The sequence below is a fragment of the Eubalaena glacialis genome, chromosome 9 (genome assembly GCF_028564815.1).
Source record: "Eubalaena glacialis isolate mEubGla1 chromosome 9, mEubGla1.1.hap2.+ XY, whole genome shotgun sequence".
NCBI classification, from domain to species: Eukaryota; Metazoa; Chordata; class Mammalia; order Artiodactyla; family Balaenidae; genus Eubalaena; species Eubalaena glacialis.
Genome location: NC_083724.1, coordinates 6,219,218 through 6,237,551, shown reverse-complemented (window position 1 = coordinate 6,237,551; position 18,334 = coordinate 6,219,218). Strand labels below are relative to the sequence as shown.

The following is an 18,334-nucleotide window of genomic DNA, read 5'->3' as shown; positions in this document are numbered from 1 at the left end:
GTACATTCTCTCCCATAGCTTGTATCAAAGTACAACATCTACCTGTTTGCCTGTCCATCCTCACTGGACTCTAGGCTCTGTGAGGACAGGGACCATGTCTTATCAGATGGGGGATGGATGGATGGATGGGTAGATGGATGGGTGGGTGGGTGGAAAATGCATGGATGGGTGAGTGAATAGGTGTGTGGGTGGGATGGATAGAAGGATGGAAGGATGAATAAATGAATCAGTGGATGGAAGGATGAACGGATGGATGGATAAGCAGGTGGGTAGGCAGATGGATCACTGTTCAGGTGAGTGGATGGGTCACTTCCTTCACTCAGTGGGAACAGTAGAGCCAGGGGGCAGGCTCTTGGGTCAGCCTGCCTCCTGTTCCTCTCGGGCGTGGGGAAGGATAGAGGGATTCCTTCCAAGGAGGGTGGGCTATTCCCACTCTGGAGTTGCTCGTTGGATGCTTTCCTCTTGTCCTCTCTCTTTGGCAGACCCTGTACCTGCAATCCCGCTGGCAGCCTGGGCACCTGTGATCCCCGCAGTGGCCGCTGCCCCTGCAAAGAGAATGTGGAAGGCAACCTGTGTGACAGGTGGGTGAACCGATCCAATAATAAGCCTGCTGGAAGTGACCTCAGTGGTGGTGGGAGGAGCAGGGGCCATCATCCTCCCAGACTTGGGCAACCCCACCACCTGGCACCCTTCCTGGAGCACCATGGATCTGACACCCAGGAAGTTATCTAAAGACTTTACAATACCATTTATACTTTGACCCACCACCACTGAGAGTTCATAAGCTGTGAAAATACATCTTTTTTCCCCTAGCTCAGAATCCTGAAAAGAAAGAGCTAGAAAGGATAGGAGAGACCATCTAATCCAGGGAGAGCAGATACATGGTACTCGTACCACAACCCTCCCATCTCACACTCAGTGCAGACATCACTAATAGAGTGCTACCACAACCCTCCCATCTCACCCTCAGTGCAGACATCACTAATAGAGCACTACCACAACCCTCCCATCTCACACCCAGGGCAGACATCACCAATGGACCACAGCAGTTTACCATGAGCTCTACTGTAACCTCAGAATCCTTCTCTACGCCCTGCTCCAAGAAGCTCCCACCAATTGAGCTGAGATTCAAGCTTGTTTGCCATCCTTGCCATCCTATCATGGTACAAATGGAGCTTCTAAGGCTCAACGAGGCAGAAGGACTTTTCCCTGTACTTCCTCCTTCATGTGTTTAGGGGGCCTCCTAGCCCCAGCAATGGGCTGGCAGACAATTGTGGGTTTACGTCCTTGGGCACACTCTGTCCCCTCTTCCTGGCTTCATCTCCAACCTTTGAAGCCTTTGCAGCCAGCGTGGGGTGCGCCAGGGCCTCTCTGATCCTCTGGCCATGGGCCATGTGTGGGGAACCTGACACGGCAGTATATTGTGGACTCTACTCTTGCCAGACTATGTTGGGCCTCTACTGGTTCAGGAAGAAGCACGGCCTTGACTCTCACCTTGTCCACGCGGGGCCTGTGGGTCCTGGGGTGGGAGGTGGACTCCCTGCTGGGTCTTCCTTCCCCCAAGACCCCTCAAGCTGAAGAGACAGAGTGGAGTTGGGGGACTAGATCCCACTAGCTCTACGCCACTGCCTCGTACCTTGAGCAGGTCCGCCTCTGAGCCTCACTTTACCTGTTTGTGAGATGGGAGGGCTGGTGAGGTGTGTTCGTTGGAGCTGGCCCAGCTTTGGGGTAATTGGCAGCTTCTTATGAATTGGATTCCTCCACCTGGCTCGGCCCGAATGGAGCCCCCATGGTGTAAACCAGGAATATGTGTTTGTAAAAGGCCTCTGCAGGGCTCCTGGGAGAAATGGCTGATTCTGGGGCTGGGGCGGGGAAAACACAGGATGAGCCCGAAGCATCTTGTAGAAAGCCGGGAAGTGCTTAAAAACAAAACCAGACAAAGACAAACCCAGAAAACCCCAAACCAGGATGGGGGCCCGTGTCAAACGGACATGAGCGCCAACCTGAAAGAGTTCCCAGAGCTGGAACAAAATAAATAACAACAATATCGGATTATAATCCAAAGTATAAAATAAACATCCACGAGTCCACACTGATATAAATAGATGAGTGAATAAATAAATACAGGGGGATGAAGGGACAAATCTTCCTGGCAGAAGAATTCCACATTATAAATGGAGAAGGAATGAGGGAAATATTAAAGCACTGTTACTATATCAGAGTAACGATCGCTGTAGGCCAGAGCCGCTGATGAATGCTGAAATTCGTGGGCAGAACATGAGGGAGAAACAGGATATTTGCATAGCCCCCAAATATCTCCCTCAAAATATTTACTAATTACTGTGGTGCTTTCACCATAGGTCCACAATTCTTTGATTACTGCCCCCCTCCCAGAGGTGGAGCTTAATTCCCTTCCCCTTGACCCTGGGCTAGATTTAGTGACTTGCTTTTGATGACTAGAATATGGCAGTTTTGCAGTGGGGAAACCTGGCAGGGACTTCCCTGGTGGTCCAGTGGTTAAGACTCGGCACTCCCAATGCAGGGGGCCCGGGTTCGATCCCTGGTCAGGGAACTAGATCCCACATGCCACAACTAAGAGTTTGTGTGCAGCAACTAAAGATCCCGCACGTGGCAACGAAGATCCTGTGTGCTGCAGCTAAGACCGGGCGCAGCCAAATAAATAAATATTTTTTAAAAAAAGAAAGAAAAGAAAGGAAACCTGGCAGGCAGCGCCTTAACTAAATGGTGAAGGTTAACTTTACCAGTGACATCATACATGACCAGTGATGTCATACATTACCAGTGACATCACACAGGTATCGGTTACCCTGATATGATGTGAGAAGAAGGGCACTTCGCCTCTATTTCTTCCCGAAACCCACAGCCCCAGTCTAATCTTGAAAAACACCAGACAAACCCAAATGGTGGACAGTCTACAAAATACCTGACCAGTACTGTCAAAAGTGTCCAGGAAAGACCGAGAAGCTGTTACAGATGAGATTAAGGACACAGCTAAATGCAATGCCATGTCCTGGATGGGATCCTGGAGCAGAAAACAGACGTTCATGGAAAAGGGGGAGAAATCCTAATAAAGTCTGGGGTTTAGGAAATAACGTTAATCAGTGTTAATTTCTTGGCTTTGATAAACGTACCCTGGTAATGGCAGATGTTAACATTAGGAAAAGCTGGGTGAAGAGGCCATGGGAACTCGTGTCTGCAATCTTTGCAACTCTTCAGTAAATCTGAAATTAAAACGACTTTCCCCAGTGATTCTGGGCTCCGGTTAGTCTAGCTGGGATCCCCCGAATGTAGCCAATTCATCTGGCCCCCGTGGGCATGTCCGCCTCCATTGCAGATGTCGCCCGGGCACGTTTAGCCTGCAGTCCCACAGCCCAGCCGGCTGCCGCAGCTGCTTCTGCTACGGCCACTCCAGGGCGTGTGCGGCCGCTCCCCACTTCCGGGAGTACCACATCCTCTCCGACTTCCGCCGGGGTAAGAAGTGCCCCCACTGCAGCCACCTCCGAGGGGTCTGCTTCCCAGCCCAGCTGGGACAGGCGGTCCTGGGTCCTGCTCTGGGGAGATCCTGTGATGGTGGTATGGGTGGGTGTGGAAAGGAGGGGGCAACCTCTGGCCCCAGCCCGGGCGTCTCCCACAGGCCTACACAGCGGCCGTGCCCCTCTGGGTCCTTCAGTACCCCCAGCACCTACCTGCACCCCTTGGCTCCCTCCTGGCTGCTGCCAGGGGTGGGGGGTGGGCACCTGGCAGCCCTTGGAGCCTGTGGGGGAATTTCCAGTTGCTCCTTGGCCCCCTTGGTGTATCCTAGTGCTGGGATCCGGGCTCGATCCCCTGGCCTCCATTTATTGAGCACCTGCTGTATGCTAGGCACCATGCGGAGCTCGTTATGCCCATGGAACCTCCTGGATTCCCTGGCAGGTAGATATTCTCATCCCCATTTTACAGATGAGGCAACTGAGGCCCAGAAAAGGAAGGTCACGTAACTTAGTTGTTGGCACCTTGGGTTCATCAGCTCCCGAGTTTTGCTCTTCACTGCTGTGCAGGTCTTCTCTCTAGGTCCAGGGGTGCTGTGGGGACCTGGGTCCCCAGCTCCAGATGGATCTTTGGAGCAGGAAAGCAGTGGAGCTCTGAATTCTGCATTAAATCATGGCCTGCGTGGGTCCCTGCCATGCCCACTGAGTCTCCCCACCCCCGCGTCTCCCCCAGGGAGCTAGAACCTCAGGGCTGGCTCTGGGGCGCCCTAGATGCAGGGGGAGCAGTGCGCCCTCTGCTGGACACCACAGAAAGCAGGACCGAGCGGGGCTTGGAATGGGGACCGCATTGTGGTCCCTTGGGCTGTAGTCCAGGATGTCAGCGTCAGAAGGGACTCATTTTATAGATCCTAGAATAACATCACGATCCTCCTCTCTTGGAGCCAAGCCCTGGGTTTGGCACTTCAGTCTCAGCATCTCACGTGATCTCACTAACACCCTCGGCCAGCAGTTCTCAAACTTTTTGATCTCTGGATCCCTTCATGCTCTTGAAAATTAGACAGAACCTCAAAGTCCTTTTGTTTATGTGGGTTGTTTATACGGATATTTTCTGTATTAGAAATTAAAACAGTTTTTAAATATCTGTGTATTAATTCATTTACAGATGACCGTAGTAAACTTATAACAAAATATAACTTCTGCCTGTGAAAAATAACCCTCTTTTTAAAAGACAAAAAACTTTGAGAAGAGTGCCGCCCGTTTTACCTTTTGCACCTCTCTTTAAGGTCTGGCTTAATAGAAGTCAGCTGATTCTTACCACGGCTTCTGCCATTTAGTCTGTTGTGATATCACGCATCCTGTAGCTTCTGGAAAATTCTCACCGTGAGAAAGAGAATGAAAAACGCAAATAACATTTTAATGTTATTTAGAAGATAGTTTGATGCCATGGACCCCCTGAAAGAGCCTTAGGGATCTCCCAGGATATTCAAACCAACTTGAGAACTGCTACTGGGACCACAGTACCTCATTGCCCCCATTTTGCAGATGAGGCACTAACTGGCTTCAGAGAGGTTAAGTAACTTGCCCAGGGTCACACAGCCAGCAAAGGGGCAGAGCCTAGTCTATCACGGAGGAGCCCCAGACTTCCCCTTTCTGACCTCTTTCTCTTTCTTCATCCCTCCCTCCTCACCCCTTGGGTGCCCCAGGTGTTGGGCCTCCACCCTATTCTCCAGCTGCCCCCCTGGAGAGCGCCCTCTGGAGGTCACTTGTTCTGTGCCCGACTGTGCCTGGTGTGCTGCCATCACCAGAGGGAGGGTGGACTGAACTGGGACTGGGTTCCCACCCTGACCTGGCCACTTCCTAACCAGGTGGCCTCCCTGGGTGCAGTGGGGCTCGTGGCACACACACCTGGAAGGACGGGGTGGTGAGGTCATGGGCGAGGAAATCCTCTGAAGACCTGAAGACGAGGTCAAGTCCAGTCTCGTTAGAGACGGCCCACAGTGGGGTCTCTGGGCTGTTCTCATGTCCTCATCATGTGCTCAAAGCCCAGTGAAGGGGACTTCCCTGGTGGTCCAGTGGTTAAGACTCCATGCTCCCAATGCAGGGGGCCCAGGTTCGATCCCTAGTCAGGGAACTAGATCCTGCATGCTGAAACTAAGAGCCTACATGCTGCAACTAAAGATCCGGTGTGCCACAGTTAAGACCCAGCGCAGCCAAATAAATAAATATATATTTTTTTTTAAAAAAGGGGGGCAGGGCAGGCCCAGAGGTCTGACTGTGCCCCAACAGAGCCGGGTCTCTGAGCCTCCTAGCTCCTTCTGGAGCCACCTCCCACCCCAAGACCCCCAACCTGATCTGGAACGGGGATCCGAGCTGCCTGGCTCTGGGCACGGAGCATTTGCTAGCACCAGCCGGCTCTCATCCCCCCCCGGCCTGTCTCTAGAACAGTCTCTCCCCTCCCTGGGTCCTGGTGTTTCAGGCTGCACTCAGGCCTCTGGGGGTCGTCCTTGGGACCCGGGAAAGGGTGTGAAGTGGGAGGGGGCAGAGGCCACCCTCCAGGGCCTCACAGGGGCGTGTGTGTGTTTGCTGTCCAGGAGCCGAGGGCTGGCGGACCAGAAGCGTGGGGGGCCCAGAGCATCCTGCACAATGGAGCCCGAGGGGGCTTCTCCTGGACCCAGAGGACGAGGAGCTCACAGCACCAGGTACCTGCCTCCACAGGCAGGGGCAGGGCTGCCCGTGTTCATTTCCTGCGGCTGCTGTCACAGATTACCACCAACGTCGTGGCTAAAAGCAACGCAGATGTATTCTCTTTAGTGTTCTAGAGGTCGGAAGTCGAACACGGGGCTTGCTGGGCTGAAATCGCGGTGTCGGCTGGGCTGTGCTCCTTCTGGGGGAGGCTCTGGGGGAGAATCCGTCCCCTGGCCTTTTCCAGCTTCTCGAGGCGGCCTGCACCCCTCTGCTCGGGGCCCCTTCCTCCTCCTTCAAAGCCGGTCAAATCTTTCTCACGTTGCATCTTCCTGACACCACCTCTTCTGCCTTCCTCTCCCATCTTTGAAGGACCCTTGTGATTACATTGGGCCCAGCTGGATAATCCAAAATAATCTCTCTACTTTAAGTCCGGCTGATTAACAACCTTAATTCCACCGCAACCTTAATTGCCCCCGCCATGCAGCACAACATATTCACAGATTCCAGGGATCAGGACCTGGACACTTTTGGGGACCATTTTCCTGCCGACCACGTGCCCCACAGCCTCTGCTTCCTCATCACAGCCTTGCCACCCAGGGCTCCCTCAGGCCACTGTCGCACCCCAGACAATCCCTGCGCGTTTCCCATCAGCGTCTCACCCTGCCAGGCCACCGCACCCCCATGCCCGGGGCCATGGTATTCCTGTAGAAGCAAGAAGTTCTAGATTATTCTGAACCACTCCCCACCAACTAGGGCAGCTTTGGTCTCCTGGAAACTGTATCAGACCAGGAGCCTGGACCTCATTCTTAGCTCCACTGTGGCCAGATTTGGGGTCCACTGGCTCCCTTCACCCAGTCCTGCCCTTTCCCTGTCTCTGCAAGAAGGGCTAGAGAGGTGGCACTCAGACGTCTGAGCAGCTGTGTGGATGCAGCACCCATGCGCCCTGCAGCCAGGAAGCAAAGGACATGGGGTCCTCGGGTCCCCTCCTGGGGCAGGTGTTCCAAGTTCAGAAGCCCGAGAGCAGAAAACACGCTCTGTTCCCTCGCTGCTTTGTCAACGGATTTAAGAAGGAGTTACTCACTCAAAAAGTGTTTGCTGGGTTCTCTGCTGGGTGTGCTGGGCACACCGCAGTGAGCAGAGCAGGTGGTGGGCGAACTTAACTGTTTTTATTTCACTTCTTTTTACGCACACATTCAACAAACACTCTCGTGAGTACAGGGGGCCTGAAGGGAGGAAGGATGGGGTGTCCTTTGGTCCCTTTCCTTCTGTGTCATGATTTTCCGCCTAAGCACTTGGCTAATACAGAGAAATGACAAAGTAAGACAGGCTATGATAAGGCCCCTTGGTCCTTTGTGCATCTGCCTTCTTTCCACTGGAAGCAAGTTCTGATTCCTATGGAAAGTGTGGCCCTTGGGGGCTGTCAGTGCCCCTACTTAGTCACACGTGTAGCACGCTTGCCTGGTACTCGCTTTGAGCCTCACTAAATGCCATGGATGCGGGTCCCTAGGGATTCTGAGCTCACAGGGTGTTGGGCGTCATGAGCGCTGCGTGAACGGGCAGGCAGGTGCCACCGCCTTGCATACTGTGAGTTTCTCCTCTGCTCCTGTACAGACTCCCTTGTCCCATGGCACTTCACTTACAAAACCCAAGGTCCAAGATAAAAGTCTTAAGAGCGTCAAGATAGTGACAGCAGAGCATTAAGCCAGGCGTGGGGCCCCAGATAACTGCCAGGGTCACATGCCCAGGAAGCCAGCCCTGTCTGCGGAGGTATGCGTGGGCCACTCTCAGCTTCTTCTGTGCAGGGACCCTTTGATTTTGTAGTTTTATCTTTTGAAGGTTTAATTGCCAATAAAATCAGTGTAGACATGTAAAATCCAGCTAATTAAGTGAAGACCGTCAAAGCTGCCCTCTCTTGTCTTCAGAGAAGTTCCTGGGAGACCAGCGGCTCAGCTATGGGCAGCCCCTCACACTGACATTCCGGGTCCCCCCCAGGGGCTCCCCCATCCCTGCGAGGCTGAGGCTGGAAGGGGCGGGTCTGACCTTGACTCTGCGGCATTCCAGCTCGCCCAGCCCCCTGGACGCCAGGCAGCCGGGGGAGGTACAGCTCAAGTTCCTGTAAGTGTCCTGCTCTGTCCTGAGAGATGGGGTCGAGCAGTCGGGGTGGTCCCTGAGGTCCAGGCACACTTGGTTCCCCGGGGTCTGGGGGCTCCCGCCCTCCCCACTCCTGCTGGAAGATTCCTGGCACCACCTGCCCCGGGCCTCAGGGTCTGCTTTGACCCCCTCCCCCTGCCAGGTTGCAAGAGACCTCCGAGGACGTGGACCCTCCGCTGCCCCCCTTCCATTTCCAGCGGCTGCTCACCAATCTGACTGCTCTGTGCATCCAGGCCAGTGGCCACAGCGCCAGCCCTTCCGGTCAGTAATGATAGGGACAGCCCCGGCCCCAAAACCAGCTAGGCCCCCGGGCTCTTTCGTGCATAGCCTTGTTGAGTCCTCACAGCAGGTGGTCATCGTCCCCACTTTACCACGAGGGAGTCTGAGGCTCAGAGAGGTTGGGACACTTGCCCAAGTTCATATAACCAGTAAGGGCAGCAGGAGTGGATGCTGAGAACAGAGGCAGGGGCTGGACAGGTGAGGGGCCTGAGGATGGACAGCTCTAAGGGACAGGTGCTTGGCCACAAGGCAGCCAAGAACCTGGCGTGGTCGCACCATGGCAGAGTCCGCCACTGCCAGGAGGCCGGACCCCAGAGGGCCCTAGGTTGGTGCTGGCCGCAGGGGATCGCTTCCCCCTGCTGGTGATCGGAGGTGTTGCACCTAGAGAAAGCCTGGTTTCTAAACCCTCTCAACCAACCAGCTAAGTCATCACAACTTCAACCGGGACTTCTCACCACCTCCCATCCTGGTCACTGGGTGATTGCCCTGACGGTCCTCTGACTGTTCCTGGTTCCTCCCTTTTTCCTTAATGTACTTTCTCTCCTCCCCACCCCGTACCTGTATGTGCCTAGACCAGGGATCCTGCATGCCCCTTTTTAGAACAGATCTTTCATATATAGCACCCCTTTTACTATCTGGAAATGAAATTCACAGATATTATAACCTGGACACAATTTTTAAAAAACAGTGTAATATTCTAACTGTAGTACACAGAATAAATAAAAGGAAAGTAAATGCTATTTTAAAATAACCATATGAATTCCAAACAGTCACTGCTTCTAGGAGGGTGATTTGCTCCTTTTGAGAACCCCTGGCTTAGATGGCCAGCTTTTCCTGGGGCCCCTTTGAGTCCAAGGCTTGGGGGTTGTAACCCAGCCCCCTCCAGCCCCAGACCTTCCTCCTCTTTGGGGCTGTGGTTTAATTGCCTTCATCCCCATCATCCTTGCCAGTACTCCCTGCTCCCCAGAACCCCCCTTGCAGGAATTTCATTTTTACTCTTTCCAGCAGCTTCCAGAACTTCCTTCTGTCACTCACTCAGCCGTCAGTTAACAGATGTTTACAAAGCACCTACTTAGGCCAGGTCCGTGCTGGGAGTGAACTGGAGACGCACGTGGACGTATTGATACTCATCTCACCCCACCCCCCAAACCTCCTCTGCCCACTGGTAACGTTCTGGGGTGTATCACTCCAGACCTTTTTGTGTGCATGTACTTACATTTGTATTTTTTTAATACAGAAATGTGATCCCACAGTATAATGATCTGCCACTTGCTTTTTTCAGCTAACGGTGCATCCTGGAGGTTGTTACTTGCCTTACACGTAGAAAAGCCTGGCTCTCTATGTCCACCGCGTATCACTCTGTGGTAGAGATGCTCCATAAAGTTTTACCCATCCCCCTATTCATAGGTATTGAAGTGGTTTCCAGCTTTTCACCACTGCCAGCAGCGCTGCAGGGAACAGCTTCGTATAAAGGTCTTTTATCCTCGTGCAAGTGTGTCTTTAGGACAAATTCCTCAAAATGGAAACGTTAGGTCAAAGAGTGTACATTTTACATTTTGACACATGCTATCAAATTTTGCTTCAGCAAGGCTGTACCAATCTATATTCTGATGACAAGTGTCTATTCTCCTCCCCTATTTACCTGCTCTGGTTTTCCACCAGTGTTTACAGATAGTTTTTATATTTTGTCCCAAGTTTCTAGTTGTTTTCTGTGGGAAGCTTGGTCTGATAGGAGCTTCTCCCCTGTTGCTAGGAGCAGTACCTCCTGATTTGTATTCCCACAGTCCCGTGCCTGAGTTCCCCATACCCACATCCTCCACTGTCACTGATCTGTAAAATGCTCACCAATCTGAGGGTCGTGAATGATAGCAGTCTTTAAATGTACACGTCTTTAATAACCAGTGAGAGTGAATGTCTTTCTGTAAAATTCCCAGCCATATCTATTTCTCCTTCTGAAATTACCTATTTTTTCCTTTGCCCTTGGCCTGTTTTTTAAAAATTGTAAGTGATCCATGGACTGCCTTTGTATACGTGAGCCAATAACCCTTTGCCTTTTACATATGTGAATAGGAAAGTTTGGGGGAGAAACACGTGCATGGAACTCTCTCCTTCTCTCTCTCCTCGATCTGCAGGCCCAGTGTTCCTGACTGAGGTCCGGCTCACGTCGGCCCGGCGGGGGCTCTCCCCCCCAGCCTCCTGGGTGGAGACTTGCTCATGTCCCAGGGGCTACACGGGCCAGTTCTGTGAGTCCTGTGCTCTGGGATACAAGAGGGAGACACCACTGGGGGGTCCCTATGCCAGCTGTGTTCCCTGCACCTGTAACCAGCATGGCACCTGTGACCCCAACACAGGTGAGTCTCCCTGCATCCCCCCCACCCCCGCAAGGCCACCTGGGCACACAGAACAGCGAGATGAGTACTGACCTGCACGGGGTCAGCTATGAGCATGTAAGTGATCACGAAAAACAATACCAATAAAATGGTGTCCTCGAGTCCCTCCAAGTGCTAGGCACCTTTTTATATGCTATGTCATTGAATCCTGCAAGAACCCCTGGCGGTGCCGGGACCATTCCTGTCCCGTCTTACCGGTGAAGGACCTAAGGTGCAGGGAGGCTGCACGGCCAATAGGTGGCAGAGCTACTCCTCCCACAAGTTCAGTACCAGCTATTCATCCCCACTTGTAGCAGAGGAAACCTGGGGAAAGACCTCGCCGACAGTCACTGGGCAGGAGATGCCTGACAGGGGCTGGACGCTGGTCCCTCACACAGGAGGTGGGAGGGTCAGCGCCCTGCTGCTCTCCTGGAGCTGCTGGGGTCTCTGAAAAGGGAATTTCTCAGCTGACCAAGCACAGTAACCTGGGAATGAACAGGCCAGGCAGGGTGGGCGTGCACCGGTAACATGAGGGGCCTCCCCGCTTCTTGTGCCCATGGCAGGCATCACTAATCGAGCCAGATGAGACTTCATAGTCCTTCTATGCAGGGCTCCAGGAGAGTTGTCTCATGAGATGGGACTAGTTTGTCATCCCTCAGAGCCCCTTGCCTTGGCATGACCTCCAGCTCCATTTGGGCGAGTCCTCATCTGTAAAATGGGCACAGCAGCCACTGCTGTCCACCCTGGATGGGAGGAGGAGTAGTGACCGTGTGGGTGCTGGGCCGAGACAGGGACCAGTGGAAAGCAGGGCAGGTGTGACAGCTCCCCCGGATGCCACCCCTGCTCTGCCTGTCCACCCTGCGTCCCCTCCCCTCCTGTTCACCTCAGTCCCTGCTGGGTGCTGCTGGGGGCCTCTGGGAAGTGCTGGTCTTGCTTAACCCCTTCTCGGCCAGGCTCCTCCCTTAGTCCCTGGCAGTGGCTCTGAGAAGACTCCAGATGCTGTGGGGCTGGAGAAGGTGGTTTGCAGAATCCCCTTCATTAGAAACCAGTGGGCAGAGATGGGGGTTCTGTTCTATGAGACCAGGAAACCTCTGGAAACCCATAGACCCCCTAAACGGGAGCCTCATGTCAAGGCCAGAATCCTGGGTCTGTGTCACTGTCCCTGAAGTTAAGAGGACACGGAGGCTTCAATTAAAAAGAAAAAGAGGACACAGAGGAAGAGGAAAAGGAAAACCGTGACAGCAAATGCTAGCTGTATCGCCAGCTGGTTCGGTTACAGGTTTTGGAATACAAAATAATAATGACGACAGTAATAATAATTGTGTGCAAGAGACCGTGCAGGGCACTTTGACTGCATGGCCTCATTGAATCCTGATGAAAACCTTTTGAGGTCAGAGCCATTTATGCCCATTTTGCAGGTGAGGACGTTGAGGCACAGGGGTGCCCAGGTTCACACGGTCAGTAAGTGGCGGATGTGAACCTGGGGTGGATGCTTCATCCCTGGGCTATGCTGCCTCCACCTTGGAAGTGTTCCCACCCCTTTTCTGCCTGGGACGTGCTCTGTGACCCCCACGGCCAGAAGCCTGCCTGCTGTCTCTGGAGCGTCTGGGCTCAGGCAGTGGTGACCAGGTGCTTGTCTTGCCCCTCAGGGATCTGCCTATGCGGCCACCACACCGAGGGCCCGTCCTGTGAGCACTGCTTGCCAGGTTTCTACGGCAACCCCTTCACAGGCCAAGCCGATGACTGCCAGCCCTGTCCGTGCCCTGGACAGTCGGCCTGCATGACCATCCCAGAGAGCAGAGAGGTGGTGTGTACCCACTGTCCCCCGGGCCAGAGAGGTGAGTGGCTCATGCCCTGGGGCCCTGCCTCTGCCCAGCCTCCAGGAGTGAGTCCTGGGTCTGGAGTGTGACAGATGACGGAGGGCCCTGCTTAGGGGTGACAGGCCTGACCTCTGGGGACACTGAGTCTCATAGCCCCATAGCCAGGGCCCTGGGCTGAATGGGTTCCTGTCAGAACTTGGGCCACTGAAGATACCACGTGGGATTTTGGAAATCCTCATGTCCGGTGCTGGCCCCGCAGAGCCTGGTTTAGTAGCTTAAGACAGAGCTCAGGAATCCGTATTCTTATCAAGTTTCCTGGCTGATTCTTTTACGTAGTTAAGGTGGAAAACCTCTGATTGAACTTTCAGCTTTAAAAAAATGTTGTCATGGGAATTCCCTGACAATCCAGTGGTTAGGACGCAGCGCTTTCACTGCCGTGGGCCTGGGTTCGATCCCTGGTCGGGGAACTAAGATCCCACAAGCCACATGGTGCATCAAATAAATAAATGAATAAAATTTTAAACTGTCACCAGATAAATGTGTGAAGCAGAAGTGTCCCCATCCCCAGCCCTCTCCCTTTTCCTCATTCCCGCTCCAGGACTCAGAGTCATCCTAGGCAGCTGATTTTTTTTAAAAAATTGTGATATTATTCACATACCCTATGATTCACCCATTTGAAGTGTACAGTTCAATGGTTTTTCGGTATATGCCATTATTGATTTTTTTTAATTTTGGCAAAATACGCATAACATAAAATTTGCCATTTTAACCATTTTTAAGTGTACAATTCACTGGCCTTAAGTACATTCATGATGTTGTGCAACCATCACCACCATCCATCCACAGAATTTTTTTTTAATCATCCTAAATGGAAACTTCACACCCATTAAATTATTGTTTAATAGTTCTCCCTCCTCACAGCCCCTGCCATCCACCATTCTAGTTTCTGTCTCTGAATTTGACTATTCCGGGTACCTCATGTAAGTGGCTCAGATGGTGTTTGTCCTTTTGTGTCTAGCTTCTTTGTTTCTTCCTTCTTTCCTTCCTTCCTTCCTTCCTTTCTTGCTGCGTTGGGTCTTTGTTGCTGCACGCGGCCTTTCTCTAGTTGCGGCGAGCAGGGGCTACTTTTCATTGCAGTGCATGGGCTTCTCATTGCAGTGGCGTCTCCTGTTGCGGAGCACGGGCTCTAGGCGCGTGGGCTTCAGTAGTTGTGGCACGCAGGCTCAGTATTTGTGGCTCGCGGGCTCTAGAGCGCAAGCTCAATAGCTATGGCACACAGGCTTAGTTGCTCCTCAGCACGTGGGATCTTCCTGGACCGGGGCTCGAACCTGTGTCCCCTGCATTGGCAGGCAATTCTTAACCACTGCGCCACCAGGGAAGCCCTGTGTCTGGCTTGTTTCACTTGGCATAACGTTCCAGGGTTCCCAGACATCTGGTTCTACATCTAGTACCTGTGGCTGCATCAGGACAGCCCATTACCTTGGTCCTGTCAGATGCCTGCTTTGTTGGGACCACTCCGAAAGCAGCTCCCTGACGGCTAGCAGGGCTGGGGAGATGCCCCAGAGCAGGGGTCCCAAGAACTGAGGGAGTGAGGTCCCATCACAGGAACCTGCCCCCTGCCATCATGATGCCCCTCTGTTTCCATAAACTTCCCCATATCTTCTGGCTCCCTACCTGTGGCTTCCTCTGGTTTGCAACACGAGGGGATCCCACTCAGTGAGAGGGGGGACACTTAGAGAAGTTACCCAAGGGAGGATTTCGGGGGAGCAAGGCACTGCTGTCCACAGAGGGAACCCTGGGAAGGCTGCCTGGGGTCGACGTTAGGCCCTGGGGCTTTGAACCAGTTCCTGTCTTTATCACACCATCATCCTTCAGGTCCCGCCAAAGCCCTCACCCAGACAGTCTGAGCCGGGACTGACCAGGGTCAAGTCCTGATCCCTGCCTGCCTCACTTGTCTACCATCCTGAACCCTTGCAGCCGCCTCCTACCTGGGAGCTGTCCTCACTTGGTCCCAGGTGGATGGCAGGTTAACTATGGAGACCACATTCTTCATCACCAGCTTCAATCTCCCCCTTGCCCATCTTACTTTTTTTTTTGGCCGCGCTGTGCAGCTTGTGGGATCTTAGTTCCCTGACCAGGGATCGAACCCAGGCCCTCTGCAGTGAGAGCGTGGAGTCCTAATCATTGAATTCCCCCCTCTTACTTCATTTCTGTTTCAGAGTCTCAAAGCCAGACACTAGCCTCTACCTTGAACTCCATTCAGATTTTTCTTTTCCTTCCTTTTCTCTCTTTTTTTTTCATCTCTTCCTTAGTATTCCTCCTCTCCGTGTTCAAGGTTGCCTGCCTTTAGTCTCATTAACTTGATTTCAACTGGACCAATGAACTTTGAGGACGCAGGGAGCCCACAACTGTTTTTCACCACGACAGTAGCTATTTTTTAAATTATAAAGTTAGTAATACTCATTATAACAATGTAAACTCTTTGTAAAAGTGTAAAGAGGAACATGAAGGTGCATACAAGCAAGAAGACAACTTAAGATGCCCATCATCCTGCCACCCCCAGAGTGCCCCCAGTCGTCTGTTTCATGCAGATATACACAGAGAGGAAGGTGTATTTACGAAGAATGATCTGCCACTGCATGAAGTACATGGTACAAGTGTGTTCTTTTATGCCCCATCTGTGTTCAGAGTGAATCTCCCAGGCCATGACCCTCCAAAGGCCTCCTCACACACCTTCTTTCCTGAGACTCACAGTAACCCTGGGGCTGGAAGATAAAGCAGCAGCCCCAGATCAAACCCAGGAAGCAAGGTGGGAGTATGAAATAAACAGTCCAAATGGAGTTCAGAAACCATGAGAAGCAGAAAAGGCAAAGGGGTCAGAAACCACAAACGAAAAAGCAACCACAGCTGAGGGAGGGAGACGGGGGAGAGGATGAGGAACAGAAGGGTGAAGAAGAGGGAGACAGTGCTGTTGAAGATGGAGACAAGGAAGATGATGATGAAGATGATGAAGGTAATCAAGTTGATGCTAATGATGAAGATCAAGATGGTGATCAAGATGATGATGGTGATGAAGATGATGATGGTGATGGTGATGATGATGAAGATAATGATCAAGATGATGGCAATAATGACGAAGATGATGGATGATAATGATGACAAAGATGATCAAGATGAAGATGAAAATGACATCAACAAAGGCGATGATGACGGTAATGATGAAGATGATGGTCAAGGCGCTGATGAAGAGACTGGTGATGATGAGGAGAATGTGGGTGATGACATGATGACGAGGAGGGTGATGATGGTGAATGGGTGATAACAGCCACTACTGTTGAGCACCAGCCATGTGCCAGGATCTGTGCTAAGTGCTTTGCACAAGTGATCTCACCAAACCTTCTCAACAGTCCTTTGAGGTAGCTGCCATTATTGTCCCCACTCTGCAGACAAGGAGCCCAAGTTCAGAGAGGCACAGTGACTTGCTTAAGACCACACAGCCTGCTAATGGCCCAGCTGGGCCCTGGCCCCAGGTCAGACTGACCCCAGAGCCCCTGCTCTGCTCCACAAGGAGACTTGAGGGAGCTCACTTTGGTTCATGCCCGGCCTCACCCCTCATGGACCCAGCGGGCTGGGTTCCTCAATCACACAAGGTTTCTCCTTTCCCAGGGTGGCGCTGTGAGATCTGTGATGATGGCTTTTTTGGGGACCCGCTGGGGCTCTCTGGGGCCCCTCAGCCCTGCCAGCTGTGTCAGTGCAGTGGGAACGTGGACCCCAACGCAGTGGGCAACTGTGACCCCCTGTCTGGCCGCTGCCTGCGATGCCTACACAACACGACAGGTGCCCACTGTGAGAGCTGTCAGGAAGGCTTCTACGGGAGTGCCCTGTCCCCTCGGCCCGCAGACAAATGCGTGCGTGAGTACCCCCCTCCCAGACCCACAGGGTGGGGCGTGGTGGGCCCCTTCTCCACCAGATCCAGCTGGCTGCTCTGCAAGGCTGTGCAACCTTAGGCAGGTTACTCACCTTCCCTGTTGCCTTGTCAAGAAAGTGTAAGGGTTTGCTCTTCTCCGAGGTCTTTCAGCCTTGGGATCTGATCAACTCTGACCCTGTGATTTTTTTTTTTTCCTGCCCGGATAATTTAGCAGTTATCTCACGCTCCACAGTTGGCATGCAAGACTGTCCCAGATGGCCTGTGCCACTCATCATGTTTGTCCTGCCCCTGGGCTTCCTGTCAGGCCGTGCCTCCCCACCAAGATGCTCAGCCCTCTGTGCCCTCTCAGAGGGCCACAGCGTGCGTGAGCTCGTGGGAGGCTTCCAGAAGTGCTGCAGGGAGAAGCTCAGCATTTGCCCCAAACTCACGTGCTCCTGAGCCCCTGCTCCTTGCAGCACCTGTCAGCCTCTTGTTTTATGGGGCCCAGGAGAGCAGAGACAAGTGACCCAAAACAGTGGGAACAGAGGTCTGCCCCTAACCCCCAACCAAGTTTCTGGCCTTCTCTCCAGCCTGTGGGGACTCAGGGCAGGCTCAGAAGGGCCATCTGCCACCACGACTATTCTGGGCTGTCTCTCCAAGGACACAGAAAATGGGCTGAGACTGGAGCCCAGCCCTAGAACCTTTTTTCAGAGACTGCTTAGAAGTCTGAGCTGAATGTGAGTCATCTCTGTGGGCTCCCCATCTTCTCTGCCTCTCCTGGGTCCCCAAAGGTTGAACAGATGATCGGCATGGCTCCCCAACACGCTTTCCTGCTCCCACCCCCAGCCTGCAGCTGCAACCAGAAGGGCTCAGTCAGTGAGCAGAGACCCTGTGACCCAGTGACCGGCCAGTGCTCCTGCCTGCCTCACGTGACCGGACGGGACTGTGGCCACTGCAGCCCTGGCTTCTACGACCTCCAGCCTGGCAGGGGCTGCCGGAGGTGGGTGGGGCGAGGCTGTGGGTGCCCTTCCCCTGGGTGTTTCTCCAGGAGGGAAGAAGTCGCCAGGGAGCCTCCAGAGAGGGGCCTGGCTTGGCATGTGTCATCCCAGGCCCACTGCCAGGTACACTGTGCCCTGCACTGAGGGGGGACAAAGGGACGGTCCCTTGGGGGTCAGATTCATGGCCCTGCCAACCCAGGATGCGGGCCAAGAGCAGCCCTAAGGGATGTCCAGGTGGGCAGGGGCTGGTTTGGTCTCTGATTCCCTTCTCGGTAACTCCGTCACTCTGTGACCTTTTGGGCCACAGCAGCAGCTTAGATACCATCTTTACGGAGCAGTGGAGAACTCCAGGGAAATGCCTAGTGAAGCAAACAGGTTTCTTCCTGACCAGACTTCTCAGGCCTTTAATATGCTAGTTGCATTGTGACTTTCCAACTGAAGGGTATAGTCCAAATGTATATATGTCCCCATACCTTTTTTTTGGGGGGGGGAGCATTTTATGAGACTGTGCTTTCCGGGGCACAGCTTGAGGGAAGCTGTTTGACATGTGCAGACACAGAGATGGGGCCTTGTCAGCAGAGGGCGTGATCACCAGCCCTAGCCGGCAGAGGCGGGGCTGGGAGTGGCCCAGAGCTGG

General features: G+C 53.2%; 1 protein-coding gene across 3 annotated transcripts in view; it reads left to right on the top strand.

Annotated features, from left to right (window-relative positions):
* LAMC3 (laminin subunit gamma 3) overlaps positions 1-18,334 on the top strand; it is a 60,659-nt gene that overhangs the window by 25,000 nt on the left and 17,325 nt on the right. For 2 of the 3 annotated variants that reach the window (XM_061199752.1, XM_061199753.1), the window contains exons 7-15: positions 483-581; positions 3,356-3,492; positions 6,080-6,187; positions 8,096-8,288; positions 8,467-8,585; positions 10,736-10,954; positions 12,622-12,810; positions 16,459-16,704; positions 17,546-17,699. In XM_061199752.1, the coding sequence (XP_061055735.1) occupies positions 483-581; positions 3,356-3,492; positions 6,080-6,187; positions 8,096-8,288; positions 8,467-8,585; positions 10,736-10,954; positions 12,622-12,810; positions 16,459-16,704; positions 17,546-17,699 (1,464 nt within the window). The remainder of the gene's footprint in view (positions 1-482; positions 582-3,355; positions 3,493-6,079; positions 6,188-8,095; positions 8,289-8,466; positions 8,586-10,735; positions 10,955-12,621; positions 12,811-16,458; positions 16,705-17,545; positions 17,700-18,334) is intronic. The other variant, XM_061199754.1, reaches the window with a different exon arrangement.